Raw genomic sequence first — 20,281 nt, 5'->3', positions numbered from 1 at the left:
CTGTGGCTCACAGGGCATCAGGCTTGACTCTTGACAATGGTCTTTCCCCAGCTGATGGGCTCTGGGCATGGCTGAGGATTCCTCCCTCAACTCACAAATCTTCATGCCCAGAGTGGAGCCATTCAAAGGTCAACTGGCCTCTGGGTCCTCAGTTTGTCCTCTTGTGCTTTGGCAATGCTGTGCATATGGTATCTAATAGAACTCACTGATCCCAAGCCCTGTAATAAATCAGCAGGCCAACAAGATCAAGGAAGAATGGAATGTAAGCCTTAACTTGGAATTTCCTTGCTTTTGGCCATTTATATTGCAAGCTTGCAGATGTTTAAAAACCTCTGCCTCATTTCCTTCTCCCCCTTTTAATTATTAGAGTTTAAAATAATTATGAAAGAAAAAAAACAAATTTCTCTTCCTGGTATTAATATCTTCTTACACAGGAGTCAGTTGGGTAAGTTAATTTCTAGTTAGGAGATTCGGGTGTGTGTTGTGTGTTTTAAGCCAATGTTTAATTAGGGAGTCTCTTATGTGTTCATTATAAACCTGATTTTTAGGGGGTGTTTAATATCAGCACCAAAATCCCCTCAGGGGTTGAATCTTAGAACATGCTGTCTCCAAATGTGGCTGCTAAGTTTTGTTGTTTTTTTTTTTTTTAATGGGCAGCAGAGTTTTTTATTATTCATGTTGAAACAGAGCCCAGATCAGCCCCCATGACTGGCTGGACACTGACAGTATGACTTCTACCAAAGGGCTGCTGGGGGCTGTGGGTAGCTGGGACTTATTTTAAAAGGTTCAGAAACTACCTGTTAACAAGAGAGATAATCATGGTTTCAGAGGAACCACTTCAAAATTCCCCTATAAATAATATGTACTTAAGATGTTTCTAAATTGGTCTCAACCCAAGGCTGTTGCACAGAGGTCAGTTAGGAGAGGCAAACAAACCTCTGAAGTTTCCCAAACAGTTCTGCAGAGACACAGCGGATCCCACGGGTGAGTGTTTTAAAGTCACACCCACTCCTGAGACAGACTGGCTGTGAAAGGGCACATTTTTCACATCAGAGTCCCTTGGCTTTCAGAGCTGAAGCTCTGACTCCTTCTGTCTCGAAGTCGGCCTCTGTACTCAGCTTTATACACCATGTTTTTGCTTTCTTCCAGATCCTATTCTTGGTCTATCCCATTCAACACTCGCCCTACCCCAGAAGGCCCACTCCTGGGGGACCTGTGAAGTTCAGACTGGTGTTGTCTTGGACAGGGATGAGGCTTTGAGTGCAAGGTTCCAGGAGACCCCGAGGCTGGACCCACCTCCCAGAGAGACTTCTGTGGAGGAGCCCAACTCACCTCTGATGCATCCTGGGGCTTTGGGGCATTCTCTTTTTCTTTCTTGCTCTTAGAGATTTCATGTTTGATGCGTTTGGTTCCTGATACTTTTGTCTTATTCTCGTTTTCCTGTGAATTGTTCTCCTGTTTTCGAGGTTTGATTGGAGGCAGGGGCTTATCTTCCTCTCCTTTAATAAACCTTTCATACGGCAGGATTAACCTGAAAGGGCATCAGAAGAGAGGATCAGCCAGGGCTGGCAATGCCAGGACCAATGTCGATGCTGTGGGGGTGTACGTTTTTCCTCAGTACAAGCAATTTATCAAGTGCCTTCATCTTTCCCGGTCAAAACCAGCACCTGGTAACTAACATAATTCTTTAAAAGACCTCTTTCTCATTTTGCGAATCTGTACACCGAGGATACCGCGGACACATCCAAAAATCACACCATTATCACTGTCCACGGAACCTGGCCAAATTCCAATAGCAACATCACAATAACAGCTACTATAACAATAGCTGCCTTTCATTACCATTCTGCCAAAAGCACTGAGCACTGACTATGTGTCAGGCAGTGTTCTATAAACCAAGATACAGCCGTGAATGAAAGAGTAATAGTCAAAGCCCCTGAGGCTTACATTCTGCCGGGTGATGGCCGAGACACATTGTATAGGTTATTTCATGTAATATCCACAGCACGCACATGTCCCTATGGAGTATTAGTATTACTGTTGTTGTCATTCCTGTTTAAACAGATGAGGCAACTAAGGCCCAAAAAAGATGAAATAATTTGCCTGAGTTACCCTATCTGTTAGATGTGGGATTTAAACCTAGTTCTGTCTGTCTCCAAAGTTTGTTTTCATTCATGTCAAAATATAGACCAGACACTTAAAGAGGTTACGCGAGGCAAACACAGCATAGTGGAGAGGCGGCTGTCTTAGCCAGAGCCCTGAGGTGGGAAGGGGACTCCAGGACCAGGAGCTCTGTTTTGGGGTGCCAAGTTAAAGAGGGCCCCAGAGAGAAGGAAGGCGGACAGAACATTCAAGCCACAAAAATCAGAGGGCTGAAAAATTCAAGCATTTTAATTATATAACTTTTAAAACAAAGTACATAAAATTGCTCTAAAAAGAGAAACATCAAACAGCTCTAGTTTTAATCTGTTTTCCCTTTGCGACATAGTGCTTGATCTGAAAGGGAAAAATAGCTGATGTAATTAAAAGGGATGGATTGCATTACAATCTCAGTTTCAACTTCAATGATTAAAGTTTTTATAATGCATTTGGTATGATTAATGACTCACTGTGGGATTAATACAAGACTCAGCCTTAAAAATATGAACTTTAATACAGCAAACATAATTTGTTTTAAATAAGACAAGTTGACTCAATGAAGAAAATGTACTTGGCTTATAAACAACATAAATCTGTTCAAATATGGGGAACCCTAATTATTTTTAAACTAAGACTCCCAGGCAAAACCTTGTTTGGTTTGAATGTTTGTTAGCTGTTCTGATATTGGTTTCTAACTATGCAATTTGGATCTCAACTACTTAAACATATACAAGTCTTCAGGTTTGTGAGTACAAACGTGGGGATAGTTGTGATCATAATATTTCAGTCTTTAATAAAATACCAAGTAAATTATGGGAAAGTCAAATCCCAATTTACAGCACAGTAGACAAAAAATTCATTTACTGAGCATGCTCGGACAAGGTATGTGCAAGAAGGCGTGAATAATAGTTTCGAGCCCTGCATCTGGCAGTGGGCCAGCCATGAAGATCAACACAGCCCATGGGGAATAGTTATCTTCAGATCCCATTACAAACTGAGTTTAAACATGTTACAGCTGCTAAAACTGGAAACTGTTCTCTCTATGTAGACTTACTAAAATAATATGTGGCTGCCAAATACCTGCTTCCCACTGTAATATTACAGTTAATGTTTATATAATAAAAAGCATAACTAAGCAGAAGAAGAGAGAAAAAAACAATCCTGTTCATACTTGAATGTATTCCGTCTCATCTGTGAAGTCCCCAACATTCCCCTAATTGCTTTTATCTGCATAGTTCTGCCAGCGACTTCATTCCCTTCAACAGTGGCAGGTTGGGGATTTTTGTCCAGGAGCAAAATGCATTGAATATTTTAAATTAGGAAGAATATGTTAAATTGACTTTAATGAAAACATATTTTTATTGTTAGGACAGATAGGTTTGTTTTACTTTTGTTTGGTTGCCATGGGAACCCAAGGAGCATTGAAGCCTGGGTATTTCAATGGTTATTGTTTGTTGGTACCACCCTCTCCCCTCCACTCCACTCTGTAATTGAGATGGTGACACCAGGAGGGGCTGAGGGTGGGGAAGGAGAGGACTCAGGCCGACAGAATAACACACGTGGCCGTGGCACTGAGAGTCCCCACACTCCCACAGGTCCTGAGAGTCCTGAGCCAACCCAGCTTTCTAGATGGGTGCTAAGGAGATTTTAATTTCCTTCTACAGTGTTGCAAGTTGAAGAGGCAGGGCAACATTTCTATTTAATTTCTTTTCCCTTTCTTTTTTTTCCTTCCCTTCACTCAACTCAGCAGCTGGCTGGACAGCAGCAATAAAAAATACATTTCACTTTGCTGGTCAAAGGCCTGAAGCCAGAAGCAGGAAATCTGGAATTAAATGTTTCTTGTATCTGGAAAGAGGCATGACTAAGGTAAAACTGAATCCAAACACAAACGCTGCTTGTTCAAGGCTTCCAGAGGGTGTGTGTGTGTGTGTGTGTGTGTATAAAGGTCAATTGAGTGGTTTTTATTTTTTTCCTTTCTAAATCACTGAAAGATAATTATAGTGGCTCAGGGAGTAAAAGCTCCCAAAATAAAACAAGAAAGGCAGCAGCTAAAAGGAAACAAGTAGAAATATGACCAGCTAAACCCTGAAGAACAGCTCACGATCTCTCACCCAGCACACAAACCATCGCTGTTCATATAGTGATTTCCGTTTGGTGCAATTTTCACTGAATGCTTTTTCAGTTACCCTGTCATGGTTCAACACAATTACTCCACAGGATATGATCTTATCATCTGATTATTAGAAGTTTTTACAGCACAAGAGGACAAAAGCTAGTATAGGTTTCTAAACATTGAAACGTTTAACGTACATGTGATACCATTAAAAACAGGGTAGCCAGCATAAGGTCAACAATGCCCAATGCAGGAAGCGTTGTATTGTATAAAGAATTTAGTATAATGCAACATGACTGCGCCTTGCGGAAGATTATTCCTCAAATATTTGTAGTACAACAAAGATTTAATCAGCTTCTAAACTGTACAGATAAAAGCAAAAATGCATTCAGCCCCCGAGAACTCATTACACAGAAGAAATATTTTCAATGGGCTGCAACTCTTAAGAATGTGGTTTGGGTTTTTGATGGTAGAAGTAATAGGGAAGAGAAGCAATATATTCATTAGGAAATCCAGAGAGATTCCCCGCCCCCCCACCCCCAACCTAATGTAGTCTGAGGATTGAAAGCTAGGCAGATAAATGGGCCTCTACTGTTACCCAGATTTCACATTTCAGATTAGCAAAATGCTTATTTACGATGCCATTAATGGATCTGAAATAGGTGAGCCACTATGGACTAAAAAATAACATTTTTCCATAGGCATAAGATTTGTAGCAGCATGAGATTTTATTTTTCCCTCGGAATAATACAAGAACAACATTTTCCACCCCAAAGCAGAAACAGTAGGGGAGTCTTTTGCTATCATGGAGATTCTTATTAAATTCAGTCGCTGTGAAAAGCAAGATTTTTTTCCTCCTCCTCCTTTTTTTTTTCCTTAAATAAAGATGACTTACAATCAACCCAAGTTAAAATTAACAAATCAATGGCATTATAACCTTGATTTATTAGCATCTGAGCCACTAAATTATCATCATACAAGAAACTGCTGGTTTGAAAAGATTTCGGCTTTGTTAAATCTCAAGTTAAATAATGATGCTCAGTATACGAGGGTTTTAGATCTGCCTCATCTGATATTATGAAAAATTCAATACATTTCTCTACAGCAGAAGTCAAGGGTCAGCAAATCTATTACTGTAATGTAAGTAATCTGGCAACCTGCCAACTCTTTCTCCCTTTTATTATTATTATTTTTAAACACGAAGGCAGATAATTTTATATTTACAAATTCTGAAATCCTCCAGGGCCTTGCCTCTTTTTCTCAACAAAAAGCAGCAGCCTCACATTCACGAAATGTATATTGCACATGTCCTCATCATTTGCATTTCATACAAAAGAAGCAAAGACCTTCATCTGTATTAAGCAACATTCCCTCCCCTCCTCATAGGCAGAGGAAGAATAATGTCAGATCTCATCAGAATGAGTGACCACTAATGTCTCCTGTATTGATTAATGCTTGCATGGGATGACTGAACTTTGGGGCCAAAACATTTAGCAAACAGTGCTTAAGAGGAGAAATGAGAATCTATCTATTTATAGAGCTTTGAAAAATGATATTATAATAATGTCTGGGGCTGATTCAGTCTGAAGAGTAGGAGAAGCAGCAAATCTTTAGGGTTGCATTTGAACCTCAGACTCACCCTAGTTACTTCATAGGCACTTTTCTGCTATCAAATCAGCCAAAAATTCCAGGCCGAGCAATCTACCAGTGCCCTTGGAGCAGAATATTTTAGGGGCAGAGGGAAAAATGTTTTGTATGTATCAGGACACAAATGCTACTACTACTATACTAAAAACCTATAACTAGTACGTTTTTCCACGTCAGTAGAAAACAAATGATACACTGGTTCCACTGGGGCTTCAGACCTGATATGATCCCAAATGGAGTCATTATACCTTCAAGTTGACTCCAGGGCTGATAAATTCTAAGGTTTGGCTGGACATTTCCCTTCTCAGCCAGAAACTGAAAATATACAACTTTGCTGTGAAGTGTGGGAAGCAATCTTTCACCAAATATGGAGCCAAGAGAAGGCATATTTTTCTTTTTTAAAGATTTAAAAATACACAAACTTGTTAAGGTTCCAGGAAATACGGTAAATTCTAATCTCACATACTGTTCACCTCCAGCTCAAGGTGTCAGACCATGACTCTAAAAATGGAGCAAGAGCATTAGCTGGGGCGGGGGGAAGCCAGGTACCAAAACTAAAGTCTAATACACAAATGAGTGATGTCGAGGTGAGGAGAAGTGGGACTGTTTCCTCAGGGGATGCGACACTGGTTGAGTATAACGGTAATTGTGCTGTTCTTCCCTGTCCTTGTATAAGCCAAGCTCCGTCTAAGACAAATGTGGGCTCTGGATGAAGATCTCTACCGTTTTACAGTGTGAGCTTCAGTGGAGCAGAAAGAATCGGTGTGCAGTGTGTGGGGAGCAAAGTGTCAGTAACAGAGAGAGATGAGAAACAGGACTTTGGTGTCACCTTCCAGCAGAGGAAGATGTGAGTGCAAAGCTTTCAACAGCAAACCATGGAAGGAGGTGCCATGCTGACAGGCAGGCCAGGGAGAACAAGTCAATGGCAGGACCCACCTGAGCAAAGAACATGGTGGGAGAACTCAACGTAGGTTCTGTGTGAAAGACTGAGGTTAAGCCATGAACTACCAAGGGTAAACTGACCAGAGCTCTTTGCAAAGGAAGTAGGTATAAAGAGCATCATTTATATTCTACCCTAAGATACCAAAAAGGTATGCAGTTCAGTTCAGTTCAGTCGCTCAGTCGTGTCCGACTCTCCGCGACATTAACAACAGAACATGACCACTTGTCTTCAGAGAAATCCCTTCCTTAAGAGAGTGATTAGTTTACCAGGGGCTTCATTTCTTACTCAGGGGGAAGCCGAAGATGAAGACCTTTTGAAGACACTAATAGTCTCCATTTGCCCCTGGAAGTGGCAGGAGGGGTGTTTCTTAGGCCCACTGATGACTCTGATACCTTCCAGTAGTCGTGGAGTGACTGTGAAGCTAACTAAGCAATGAAAGGAAAGACGTGCTGGGATCCATCAAGTCGGTGGCTTGACTCTGATGAAGGAGGGTCAGTGTGACAGACGAAGGTCCAGGATGAAAGGTCCCTGAACTGAAGTTACGTGGGCTGTGGGGGTAGGGGATGAGGTTGGAGCGTGGGGAAAGAAACTTCTGGTTGTCTTACATATTGATTAGGCATTACAGTATTAATAGCAGCTGGGTCATGTATTAAGTTCCTAATAACACCAGGCACTTTGTATACCTTATCATCTATTTGTTAAGTGTGAAATAACTACTAAAGGACTAGTGAAAAGCATATAGCTATTGTCTGCCAAAGTTTGAGTTCAAATACGATCTGCCTCTGGCCTGTCTTCACCTCAGCAAGGTAGCTGTGTATCTTCAGAAATTACCTGGGAAGCACCAACAGTGGGAAGATACCGAAATGATCGCCCCTGGGTTAAGGGACGTCCACGCTCCTCAGGCAGAATCAGGGTGAGCGCCCTCCTTTTCTCAGAGCCAGCAGACCTACAGAATACACACGTGGCCATTCCACCAAGGGCCACTGCAGTCCCACTGGAGCAGCCCAATGGCTGGAGCACTGGCCACACTACTCGTCCAGTACGCCAGGATAACCACGCCACGCCTCTCCAAAAGGTGGTAACCCTGGATGTACCCGGCACAACCTGATGCTAGACAGTAAGAGAAACTCGGGAATCACATCTCCCACTAACCCCAGCCTGCAGCCCTTAACTTTCACCCCATCTGAGGTTCCATGGCCTCCACACCTCGTGTTTTACTCCTGCAGTGCCTCCTTGCTTCTTCTAAGAGGGTCTAGACTGGCATTAGTCAGTCCCATAGCTTTCCATGAAGACCACATTGAAGAAAGTTGCCATGGATTTAAGAAAGGCTGACTTTACATCCCAGGGATTAAAACATGTGCTCACAACAGAGGGCATGGATGGCAAATAGCAACCCAGGCTTCCACAATGCCCCAGCAAACATGGTAACAATTCTTCTCAATTCAAAAACAATGACTGTCTCAGAATCAAGTTGCATGGATCTGTTTCAAGGGCAGATGAACATTATTTCAAGAATAATAGACAAATATAACTATAGTATTTTCAACATGATGTATACCACCTTTCCCCATGAAAGCAGGCAGTGTCCATATGTGAACGCAGATAAACAACTAATGCACTGAATTCCCATGTAAGTGAGATACCACAGGTTCCAGAGCTTCTAAAATGTTCAACAATCTCCCCAAACATGTATCATTTTGATCCAACTTTGTAATAACTTGTACGAAAACAAAATGTTCCAAGAGGTTTTCAGTGGAAGAGTTAAGGATATATTTTAATGGTAAACAATTACATTCTTCTGTCATCTGATACTTTTTTTTCCCCTTTCTTTTTTGGAAACATGCTTTCTGAATTTTCAATAGTTCCTTTGTGAAGGCATCTGTTACTCACATAATTGAAAAGATGTTTGTGCAGTGGCATGCTTGAGAATACAGTTATTTAATCTTAATGATAAAGCCCCGAGGACAGAAAATCATAAGCAGAAACCTCTTGTTATTTATCAAAAAGAAAAAGGGCTAAGATACCTAATCTATTCTCAAATTTAAATTCATGCTTGATGAAAACTATCAATAAAACCTGGAATCTGCAAAGTTTCTTGAATACTACAGTGAAGTTCAAAGAGGGTTGGGTGGGGGGAGTAGCAAGAAAACAAAAATGAGACAATAAAGGAACTTGACAAAAAAACTGCTGTTTGGCAAGCCTTTTTTGGGTCAAACAAAGAACTTGCTGTAGTTTATAGCATGACATACACACTTGATTAGTTTGTGCCTGAGGGTGTTTTTACACTCAACAGTGTAAACTCCAACTTCTAATAATTACAACTTGCATTTAGAGGCAAATTTAAGAATTTTTAAAGAGAGATTTTTCAAAGGCTGTTGTTTGTTTTTTCATTTTTTAAAAAACAGAAACCAATTTTTCTACTCCAGGCCCTGGCTACGGTTTTGTTTTCCTTTTTAAAAGTTTCTTGAAAAATCCAGGCATTGGAAAGTTATCAGAGCATTTTAGGCATGTTGAGCGATACAGAGAGGTGCTCTTATGAAATTACCTGACCGTCCTTTGGGGAGAGATTCTTTACTGATGAGAAGCTGCTCCAGGCCTAAGGGCTTACATTTACCCAGTTCAGGTCCCTTATAAGAACAAGCCTGAGGGGGTACCATTGAAAAAGCAACAGCAATACCTTAGTCTGCTTATATCTCAACACTGTGTCTTATAACAGTTTGGGTGGCTGCTGGTTGCCGATAAGGGCCTTCTGTGGGTGTGGGGAAAAGGGAGGTGAGAGTGCCTGAGTGGCAATGTTACAGAAGTGCCCCAGGCCAGAGCCCCCGTTACCAAGACAGTGTTTACAAAGAAGACGCCAAGTCCACAGACTGGCTGACCCAAAATGGATGAGGACAGCGCATGCTCTCCCCGCTGGACCTCAAGGCAGGAGACTGAACAGACGCTGAGAGGATCAACTGTAATACCTGCCTTTGGTGCATCCAGCTTGGAAATTCAGCCTTAGAACTCTACTGCCAGCCCCTTCCAGCACCTCGTTCCCTACTTCTTTGTACACATATCCTACAGGAAATGGTCCTTTTTGTTTGGATTTAATTCATTCTCGATATGTTCATGTTGCTGTACTGGGTGCACTGGTAAGTCTCAAGGAAAGCTAATACCACCTGGTCCTTGCCCTCAAATATAGTTTCTTTATTGTTTTTGAGTTCTACAACCGAATTATTTTAAGCAGTATACAGTGATCTACCTTAGATTCTAACCTAATCACTTTAAGATCCAGTTTATAAACTGGTACAGCCACTATGGAGAACAGTATGGAGGTTCCTAAAAAGACTAAAAATAGAACTACCATATGATCCAGCAATCCCACTCCTGGGCATACACCCAGAAGAAATCATATTTGAAAAGATACATGCACCCCAATGTTCACTGCAGCACTATTTACAGCGGCTAAGACATGGAAGCAATCTAAATGTCCATCAGCTGAGAAATGGATAAAGAAGATGTACATATATACATGGAATATTAGCCATAAAACAGAATGAAATAATATTTTTTGCAACAACATGCACAGACAGAGAGATTATCATACATAGACCTAGAGATTATCATACTGAGTGAAGTTAAGTCAGAGAACAACAAAAATCTTATGATATTACTTAAATGTAGAATTTATTTTTTTAAATGATGCAAATGTACTTATTTGCAAAACAAAAACAGACTTACAGGTACCAAAACAACTTATGGTTACCAAAGGGGAAACATGGTGGGGAGGGATAAATCAAGAGCTTGGGATGAACATATACACACACTATTATATATAGAATAGATAATCAAACAAGAATCCCTGTATAGCACAGGGAAGTCAATGTTCTGAGATAACCTATATAAGAAAAAGAATGAATATGTGTATTTTTATAACTGAATCACTCTGCTGTATACCTGAAATCAATGCAACATTGTAAATCAACTATACTTCAATACAAAAAAAATTCAGTTCAAATTCTAGATTCCTCTGAAAGACTTCGCTCATTTCATTTGAAAATTCTCTTCTTTCTTTGATCTCTATTACTTTGTGACTTAACTGGTAAAGAATCTGCCTGCAATTCGGGAAACCTGGGCTTGATCCCTGGGTTGGGAAGATCCTCTGGAGAAGGGAAAGGCTACCCACTCCAGTATTCTGACCTGGAGAATTCCATGGACTGTAAAGTCCATGGGGTCGCAAAGAGTCAGACATGATTGAGCGACTTTCACTTTCACTAACTTATTTGGGGGCGGGAGGAGAAGGGGACGACAGAGAATGAGATGGCTGGATGGCATCACCGACTCTGTGGACATGAGTTTGAGTGAACTCCGGGAGTTGGTGATGGACAGGGAGGCCTGGCGTGCTGTGATTCATGGGGTCGCGGGCGGAGAGTCAGACACAACTGAGTGACTAAACTGAACTGAACTGAACTGAACATAAGGTTTTTATAGCCTTAAGTATTTAACCCTTTTTCATGTATGTATTCTTGCCTGGAGAATCCCAGGGAGGGGAGACTAGTGGGCTGCTGCCTATGGGGTCACACAGAGTCGGACACGACTGACGTGACTTAGCAGCAGCATGTATGTATGGACTAGAAGTTCCATCATATGATAAGATAGGTAAGCCAAAGGTCACAGCACCTCCCTGTTCTAATGAGACGCCATACTGAGAATTCTGAGACTAAGCCTCGGTTCTTAGGAAACATCATCATGTTCCCTTAACAGACTGGTAGCATGGGCACCTCCTCATTGTTTGCAACCCAATCTTGGTAGATGTTCAGAAAACACCAATTGGCTCTTGAGGGCAATAGCAAAGGAAAAAGATAATCAATCAAATGGTAAATCTATCCCACCCAAGAAAAAGAAACTGGACAATAGGAGTGGGCTTCTTACCAATTTCAAAAGTCACCTTAGGCACTGTTGATAAGACTGACACTGCCCTCATCCCAGGAAATACTATATGCAACATCTGGAACAGCTTTGGATCTTCTGAGTGACACGAATGGGAGGCATTTACATGGGAGCAAGCCAAGCTGGTGAAAGCCCATAAACTGTGCCCTGAGGCTTGGATGAATGGAACAGGAAAACGTGACGTGAGAGGAGCTTTGCCAAGCATATGAAGGCCCATCACCGAGAAAATGGAGCATGTGGAATAAGTCAGCCCCAGAAGGTAAGGTAGGGTCGATGGGAAGCCACAGGTGTCTTGCTCAGTTTGAGGAAGAGGGTACAGATGAAGAGTGCCTTCCTTGCCCTCCCACTGCAGGGCGTCTAAGCAGAGACTGGATGAGCTCAGCACCAGAAGTCATTCAGTCCTCGCACAACAGGGCAGCCAGCAGGCTACATTGCGCTCACAGGTGTGTTTAGTTTACATAAAATATTTTCAGAAATATTGGAGCCAATATTTGTAAGTTGAGTGATTTCACATAAAAATTATCTCTAAGACATGGAAGGTCTGGAAGCACTGAGACTGCATCCTCTGAAGGCAGCAAGTGTCAGCTGGTCCCACTGGGCCTCCCTGGCCGGGCTGTGTGTACCGGTTTCCTGATGCCCAGCCTGGGCTGCCTGTGCTCACCATGCTACCTGCCCCCACCAACATGTGAGTTTGCGACCACTGATGTGGAGCGTTGCTGCTCCAGTGACTCTGGATTTCCTATTTCCGACTGATACATTTGTAAAATACCATAAAAAGGAACTGGATCTTCCCGGTAGCTCAGACGGTAAAGAATCTGCCTGCAAAGCAGGAGACCCGAGTTCGATCCCTGGGTTGGGAAGATCCTCTGGAGAAGGGAATGGCAACCCACTCCAGTATTCTTGCCTGGAGAACTGCATGGATAGAGGAGCCTGGCGAGCCACAGTCCATGGGATCGCAAAGAGTTGGACATGACTGAGCAAATAACATTATAGAAAAGAATTAGCAGGAAATGAAAATTTTAAAAGACATACAAAGTGCATAGCCTCATTTTAAAAAAAATTAGACACACACAAAATTATGCTGGTAAATTGCTATGTAAGTGTCTCAATGCTTATTCAGTGCTGCCCTGTTCACAGGAGAGCCTCACTTGAGTAACACTGTCTAGAGGATTGCTAGAGGCTGCCTGAGATCCATGCAGACTGCCTGTGGCCTTCGGAACTGTGTACTGATTAACTTCAAGGGCATCAAAATGAGCAAGAACACCCCACATCTTGTCCTAGACATGAACAGTACTGTAACTCCCCTTCCCTTGGCTTTTTCCCACAATATGACTAGCTGAGTTCCTTAGAACCTGATGTATTTTTGGCATTTTACCTTAAAGCACATTCTTAACTCAAAACGTGAACCTCCCACATCCTGGGTTCCACCTTCAGAGAGAAAAAGGCCGAGGCTGCAGCTCACTGTCACTTGGGCTCTGGCCAAATGCATGGGGCTTAGGTGCAGCTCATAATCCCCCCAGCCCCAACAAGTAACTGCAAAGGAAGCCAGCGGCATGACAGTCTCACCCAAGGAATGCTTATGGGCAAAGCAAAGGGGTAGAATTGGAAATTGGGCATTACATATGCAAGAAGATGAGGCATAATTGTTCATTTCCCCCACAAATACATTTGTTTATGATTTTGATTTTCTAAGTACTCAGAAAAGCACATCATAAAGTACTTCTGTCTTAATGCTCCTTTTAAAATCCCTAGTAACAGCTTCATGTGCTCCATAGAAACAGACCATGTAATTTATTCAGGAAAATTAAAACCAGTAATCTGGTATTCTGTGTAAAGACTTTCCCCCCCTTGCACGTGCTTAAAAAACATTAAAAGAAAAAGAAAACAAATCTGCATGTGAAAACAGCCTTTAAAATGAATTACTACGCCAGAAAATCAAGCTAAGAGAACTCTGTAAAGGTAACCATTTACCTTTCTTGTTGCCTTACTGATAAAAGAAACTGATTTGGGGCATCTTAAATAAAGAGTTGGACAAGAAAGAAAATGTTCCACCTAGAATAAAATGTTCCACCTAGAATTGTCTTGCACAGGAGGAGGTGGGTATTTTTCTTTGCATTGTAATCTGCAGTAATTTTATCTATAAATCCTGAACAAGAAGTGTCTAGAATAACCACACTTCATAAGCTTTGCTGAGTTGAGATATCTACACAGCAAGTCTTTCGATGGGGAAACATTAATGCTTTTTATATTAGTGATCATCTGTAACACGAGCAATTAAGTACAGTACTAATGGACTGTGGCCAGGAACCTGTTACTAATATTAAAAACTGACAGAGATGAATAGGTTTGGAAGCAAAACTAGGCTGACAAGGACATTTTTATGAAGTGCTTGGACCTATTTGCTTTAAACCAATCAGAGGCAAGTTTTGGACAAGTCAGGCCTTCAGCGACAATGATGCATACACAGGCATTGTACCATTTCTGCTATGCCTTAAATAAAAACACTGATTCTATTCAGCAACCTGTACTTTCATTATTACACTCATTAATAAACCAAAAGTGTCCAACTAATATACAAGTAACATTTACTGAGGAACCAGCTACTTTTTTCTTGTTGAAAAAAGAAAACATTTACTGGAAACATGAACCACACTGGGTGAAAAATAAATCAGTGGATAATGCGTAGTAATCACTCACTGCTTCTCCATCTTCTAGGAAAGCAAAGTTGGCGGTAGGGAAATAGGAGGAGGAGCCAGTCTCTGGATTAGAGTGAAACTGAGAGGCCAGGTAAACTGGCAGCAGAGCACGAACGCCAATCAGACTGTAAGGGCATCTCCAGACTAGAGGTTTGCTCACAAAAGCCTGGCCCTTCACAACTCCGTGAGCCCTGAATACGATGGCCTTTCCCCAGCCTAGTGATTTCTGTCTTAATTGTGCGAGCACAGCCTATAACTCGCAAGAATGAAGGAAATCTGCCAGTATCACCCAACACACCTAAGCATAAATGGTTCAGGTTCCAGGGCAGATCTGGGTGTACTCTTCCCTTCTTTGGCAGAAACATCAAAGAGAAGACATTGAGGGCAGCAATTCCCAGACATTTCTCCCCACCACATAACACAGGAGTATGGATGATTCCTTTGAAAACATAGTTCAAATAAGTGAGAGTGGCATGATGGGAAGTACAGTCTGATTAAAAAACAACAACACAAACCTACCAAAATTTGCAGATGACTGATGTAAACTATTATAAATGATTAATTATTCATTATAGTGACCACAACAATGCAAAACTTAGATGGTGAAAGGAAATGCCTACTATAAAACTCTTTCAGGAAAACATAGGCAGAACACACTTTGACATAAATCACAGCAGCATCTTTTCAGATCCACCTCCTAGAGTAGTAAAAATAAAAACAAACAGAAACAAACGGGACCTAATTAAACTTAAAAGCTTTTGTACAGCAAAAGAAACCATAAACAAAACAGAAAAGACAACCCACTGAATGGGAGAAAATATTTGCAAATGAAGTGACTGACAAGGGATTAATGTCCAAAATATACAAATAGCTCATGCAGCTCTATATGAAAATAATAACCCAATCAAAAAAAAGTGCAGAAGATCTAAACAGACATTTCTCCAAAGAAGACAGAAAGATGGCCAAAAGGCATATGAAAAGATACTCAACGCCACTCATTATTAGAGAAATGCAAATCAAAACTACAGTGAGGTATCACTTCTTACCAGTCAGAATGCCATCATCAAAAAAGTCTACAAACGACAGATACTGGAGAGTTAGGAGGAAAGGGAACTCTCCCACCTGTTGGTGGAGATGTAAACTGGTGCAGCCACTACAGACAATGGTATGGAGGTGCCTTTAAAAACTAAGAATTGCCATATGATCCAGTAATCCCACACCTGGGCATGTATCTGGAGAAAACCGTAATTTGAAGAGATACATGCACCCCCAATGCTCACTGCAGCACTGTTACAAGAGTCAAGACATGGAAGCTACCTAAATGTCCGTCCACAGAGGAAAGGATAAAGAAAATGTACAAAATACAATGGAATATTACTCAGCCACAGAAAGACTGAAATGATACCATTTGCAGCAATATGAATGGACCTAGAGACTACCATACTAAGTGAATCAGAAAAAGACATATCACTTATGAATAGAATTTAAAAAAAATTATATGAATGAACTTACTTACAAAACAGATACAGATTTCAAAAACAAACTTACGGTTCCAAACGGAACTGTGGGAGAAGGGATAAATTAGGAATTTGGGATTAAACTATACATACTACTATATATAAAATAGATAATCAAAAGGACCTGCTGTATGGCATAGGGAACTCTACTCAATATTCTGTAGTAACCTATATGGGAAAAGAACCTGAAAAAGAATGGACATACGTATATGTTTAACTGAATCACTTGGCTGTACACCAGGGACTAACAACTTTGTAATCAACTATACTCCAATATAAAATAAAAATTATATAAAAGAAAATGCCAGGAACCGGGATGATGACCTTGCTAATCACCCGGCAACAGCTGTGCTCTAACCTGGGTTTCAGGTTCTGTACAGCGATTTCTCTGTTGAGGTGCCATGTGCCCCCCCCCCCCACATAGTTGACTGCTGTCTCTCAGCTCCAAACCTACTCTTCTGCGCTCTGCTTGGTGATACTGGGATTGGGACAACACAAATTCCAAGTCTCTTTTGTGAGCCATCTTCCTGTTGGGGTTCTGCAAATGGTCCTTGCAGGCCAGGGCAAGGGAGAAGGGACTGCCCCCCATTTTGCTTGCCCTTCCTTTCAGTGTCAAGCCAGCAGTAACTTAGTAGCAGCTGCTGGTTCCAGCCTCTCGCTTCTTTCAGCTGTCCCTGAACAGTGTCCTCTGAGATGGTCTGGCATCAGCCACCTGCATCCAGCTCCACAGTGCCCGCCTTGAGCTCCTGAAGCACCAGCACTCACTGGGTGCCTCTACCTGTGAGGGATCTGAACCCCAGTCTGCTGAGACCACTGTCCCAACTTCTGGTTGGTGATAACATAAGCTCTTTATTCTCTCAGTCCTAGGAAACCTATGGTTAGTGCCTCTGTGAGTGGACTGCTTCACACCACTTGTTTAGGCAATTCCCTATAGTAAGTTCTTTTTGTTGAATACTTAACTGTGAATTTTTATTTTCCTCCCTGGATCCTGACTGATACAATGACCAAAGAAAATTCTAGATTTGGAAGAGTAACTGACATAGCTTTTCAAAAAATTTATTCCAGTGGGAGACCAAAGCTTTATGAATTCTGCTCCCAAGAATGAGAGAAGAAAAATCTCTAAAAATCTTTAATAATGCTTTTTAGTTGCTGAAGTTGGAGGTACTTCTATTAGAATTTTCCATTTTGACTGACTGCAGGCATGTGGGATTCTGCTACTCCAGGAAGAGGTAAATCATAATACAAAGTACACAACCTTCAAAAGAACGTATCTTGGCATTTGAGATTGAAGCTATTTTTATACACACAACTGCCTGAGTAAATTAAACACACAACCATACACATGTACCTGCTGCTATTAAATCCAAGCCTTTTTCTATCCCGAACTTTATCTGTTTTTGACCATGTGACGCTTTGTGATACATTTGATTACTTTTTCACTCCCATGAGCTGAGCTAGCTCACAGCTGAGATAACACTCCTTTCTCAAATTTTAATCACTATCTGGTTTTTAAGTGTGATGGGTCACATGTTGGGGACATTTGCACATGAAGCTAAGGGAGGTTCACTATCATAATAAAAACTGTTTGAAAGTAGAGACAGTGTTTCTAACGAAAATGTTTTGATTAAAGCTTTGACTCATGATCCAAACAAGAGGACTCTGATACCTCAGATGCCACTGACAGAACACTCACCCAAGATGCCAGTACTAGAACTTCAGTGCTGTACTCACTAGCTGCAGTGAGAGTGTGGTCTTTTGTATTAAATACTGAGAGAAATACACTCACTTAAAAAAACAACAACAATGCAGTATACTGCAACAATGCTATGAACAGTAATTTGAATTTCCATTATCAATTAAAAAAAATCTTTCTGGATTATATCACTGTCAAAGTAGTTTCTTGGGAATAGTTTGTGAGGCTTTTTCATGGGGCTCTAAACCCAACTTAATTTACTATGATTATACCTATAAAAACATTGTAAGTTTCACCGAATGGCCATATGAAAAGGGACTCTGTAAAGTGCAGTGCAGATAAAAATACAGTTGGACTTGAAATATGACTAAGAGCTGGTGTGTGCGGTGACGTTATCTGAAGATGCATTTGTGTGATCCAGAGATGGGGTGAAGCTGGGATGGTAACTGATGATGTGAAGAGCAACATTCAATTTAGCACGTGTGTTGTACTTTTCAAAGGAGCAAGCTATATGGCCCATTTGCTCAGCTGTGTCTTGACTTCATCCCATCCATGGCCATTATGAAAAACACACACAGACACCTCTGCTTGGATCTCACAAGCTCTGAATGTGAAACCAAGAAGCTGAGTCTGTCCGGACTTCTGCAGGGATATGCCAGCGATAAGGAAGTTGGTATGACCTAAACGAATATGGACTGAAAACACAGACCAATGATAACACCTGATTTATCCTAACTGGTCTTCAATTTTGTGGGGCACACAGTCCCAATGCAAAGGGGAAATTTCCCATGGATACAACCCACACAGTATGCTCATTTGGCATTATTTCTCATTTGCATATTATCATCATCTCCTTTCTGAAAGAAGCTGAAATTATCACAAAACCAAACTATACAGAGCTTGGCAAGAAAGGATTCCCTGGTCAAAGCTCAGAAGGAAAACACCAAGATGGGGAAAAAGACAACAGAGCGTATCTGGGACCAAGTTTCTCATTAAAGAAATGCGTACTGTTCAATATTAGCACTTTCAACATTAATACATTTCTATGCTTATACAGTTACATGGCAACTCCACAGTAATACTGCAGACTTGTTTTCCAGAAGCTGAAAGTTCTCATAGTGAATGAACCTACAGAGTACACAGAACATACTGAATAATCCATGCTTGTGGTGGGGGGGAAGTATCAGTATTGTCAGACAGGGTTATAGGATAAAACCAAACTAGAAGAACATCTAATTCTATTAGCTCCTGTAACCAGAGAAAGCCAGGTCCCCTAAAAATCACATGGCAGTATGCAAAGTAAAATGCCAAGGATGGATGTTTCCTGTTTCCTCAAAGGTCTTATGCTTGACCCGTTAACTTTGAATTAACACACTTTTCATTAAGCAACGACTTTTCGGGAAAGGGTGTCTTACCTTTCATAATGCCTGCGGGTACAAGTGGCGGCGCTGGTGCTCCCAGGATTACCACCTAACTCATCATAAATATGTTTCCACTGACGGCGGGCTGTTATCTGAAAAAGTGGCAATGAGAAATTCAGTCTTGCATCATAAGAGATTCGCAGTGCCAGGATTCAATGCATATGCAACAGTCAGAAGAGAACAACAGCCTGTCCTGGAAACCCAGAAACAAAGAAGTCCAAATGGGTCTGTGGGGAGACTCATGGGCTTCCAGTAAGATCTCACTTTTAGCACTTTTCTTTACAGTAAAAATGGAATTCTGCTTTGGGCTCTATACTTTGTCACCCTTAGAGCATTTTTATTGAAGATATCTCCCTGGATATTCATGTAGTTATTTGCGCCCAAGGTCCCACATGCATACTCTGTTCCTTTATATAATGTGATTAAAGCATCAAAATACAGAATTTCAGCTAAAATATGTCTTAGTATATCCATTTAAATGAATCAGAATTAACATCCCTCAGAATTGAGGGATATGGTAATGAGTGGCTCAGTACACAGGTAAACACAGAATTTCCATAAAACATACTGCTGTATCTTCTGATTTTTAAACTATTGTGATGTGTTGCTGCTGCTGCTGCTAAGTCACTTCAGTCGTGTCCGACTCTGTGTGACCCCATAGACGGAAGCCCACCAGGCTCCCCCGTCCCTTGGGATTCTCCAGGGAAGAACACTGGAGTGGGTTGCCATTTCCTTCTCCAATGTGTGAAAGTGAAAAGTGAAGTCGCTCAGTTGTGTCCGACCCTTAGCGACCCCACGGACTGCAGCCTGCCAGGCTCCTCCATCCATGGGATTTTCTAGGCAAGAGTACTGGAGTGGCTTGCCATTGCTACCTACTTAAATTACTATACAGATTAATTAAAATGATCAAGTTGGTTATGAAATTTCTAGTCCTCTCAGGCTGTATTTTTATGCCAGCTATGCTAACCACCAGAACAAAACCAAAATGTTAAACTGTCTTATGTCACAAGCTGTTTATTTTTCTTCCCTCAGGTCAGGAAAATGGGATATTGATGAAACCCTATGCAAGTTAACATATTCCAAAGTTAAAATGTAAGGTCCGTATTTCACTGAGTTGGGTGAATAAAAACAAACAGCTTGCAATATACTGAAAGGCACACTATGGGCTTGTTTTTCTTTAATT

General features: G+C 41.2%; 1 protein-coding gene across 2 annotated transcripts in view; it reads right to left on the bottom strand.

Moving 5' to 3' along the window:
• The window catches only part of ARID5B (AT-rich interaction domain 5B), a 196,692-nt gene that overhangs the window by 7,934 nt on the left and 168,477 nt on the right, over window positions 1-20,281 (bottom strand). For both annotated transcript variants that reach the window (XM_055425649.2, XM_055425651.2), the window contains 2 exons: window positions 19,093-19,190; window positions 1,333-1,531 (listed from right to left, as the gene is read on the bottom strand). In XM_055425649.2, coding sequence (XP_055281624.1) covers window positions 1,333-1,531; window positions 19,093-19,190 — 297 coding nt within the window. The remainder of the gene's footprint in view (window positions 1-1,332; window positions 1,532-19,092; window positions 19,191-20,281) is intronic.

Source organism: Moschus berezovskii, chromosome 12 (genome assembly GCF_049115385.1).
Source record: "Moschus berezovskii isolate FMDL1 chromosome 12, NW_MosBer_1.0, whole genome shotgun sequence".
Classification (NCBI taxonomy): Eukaryota; Metazoa; Chordata; class Mammalia; order Artiodactyla; family Moschidae; genus Moschus; species Moschus berezovskii.
Note: the sequence above shows the minus strand (reverse complement) of the source record. Positions and strands in the feature narration are given on the sequence as shown.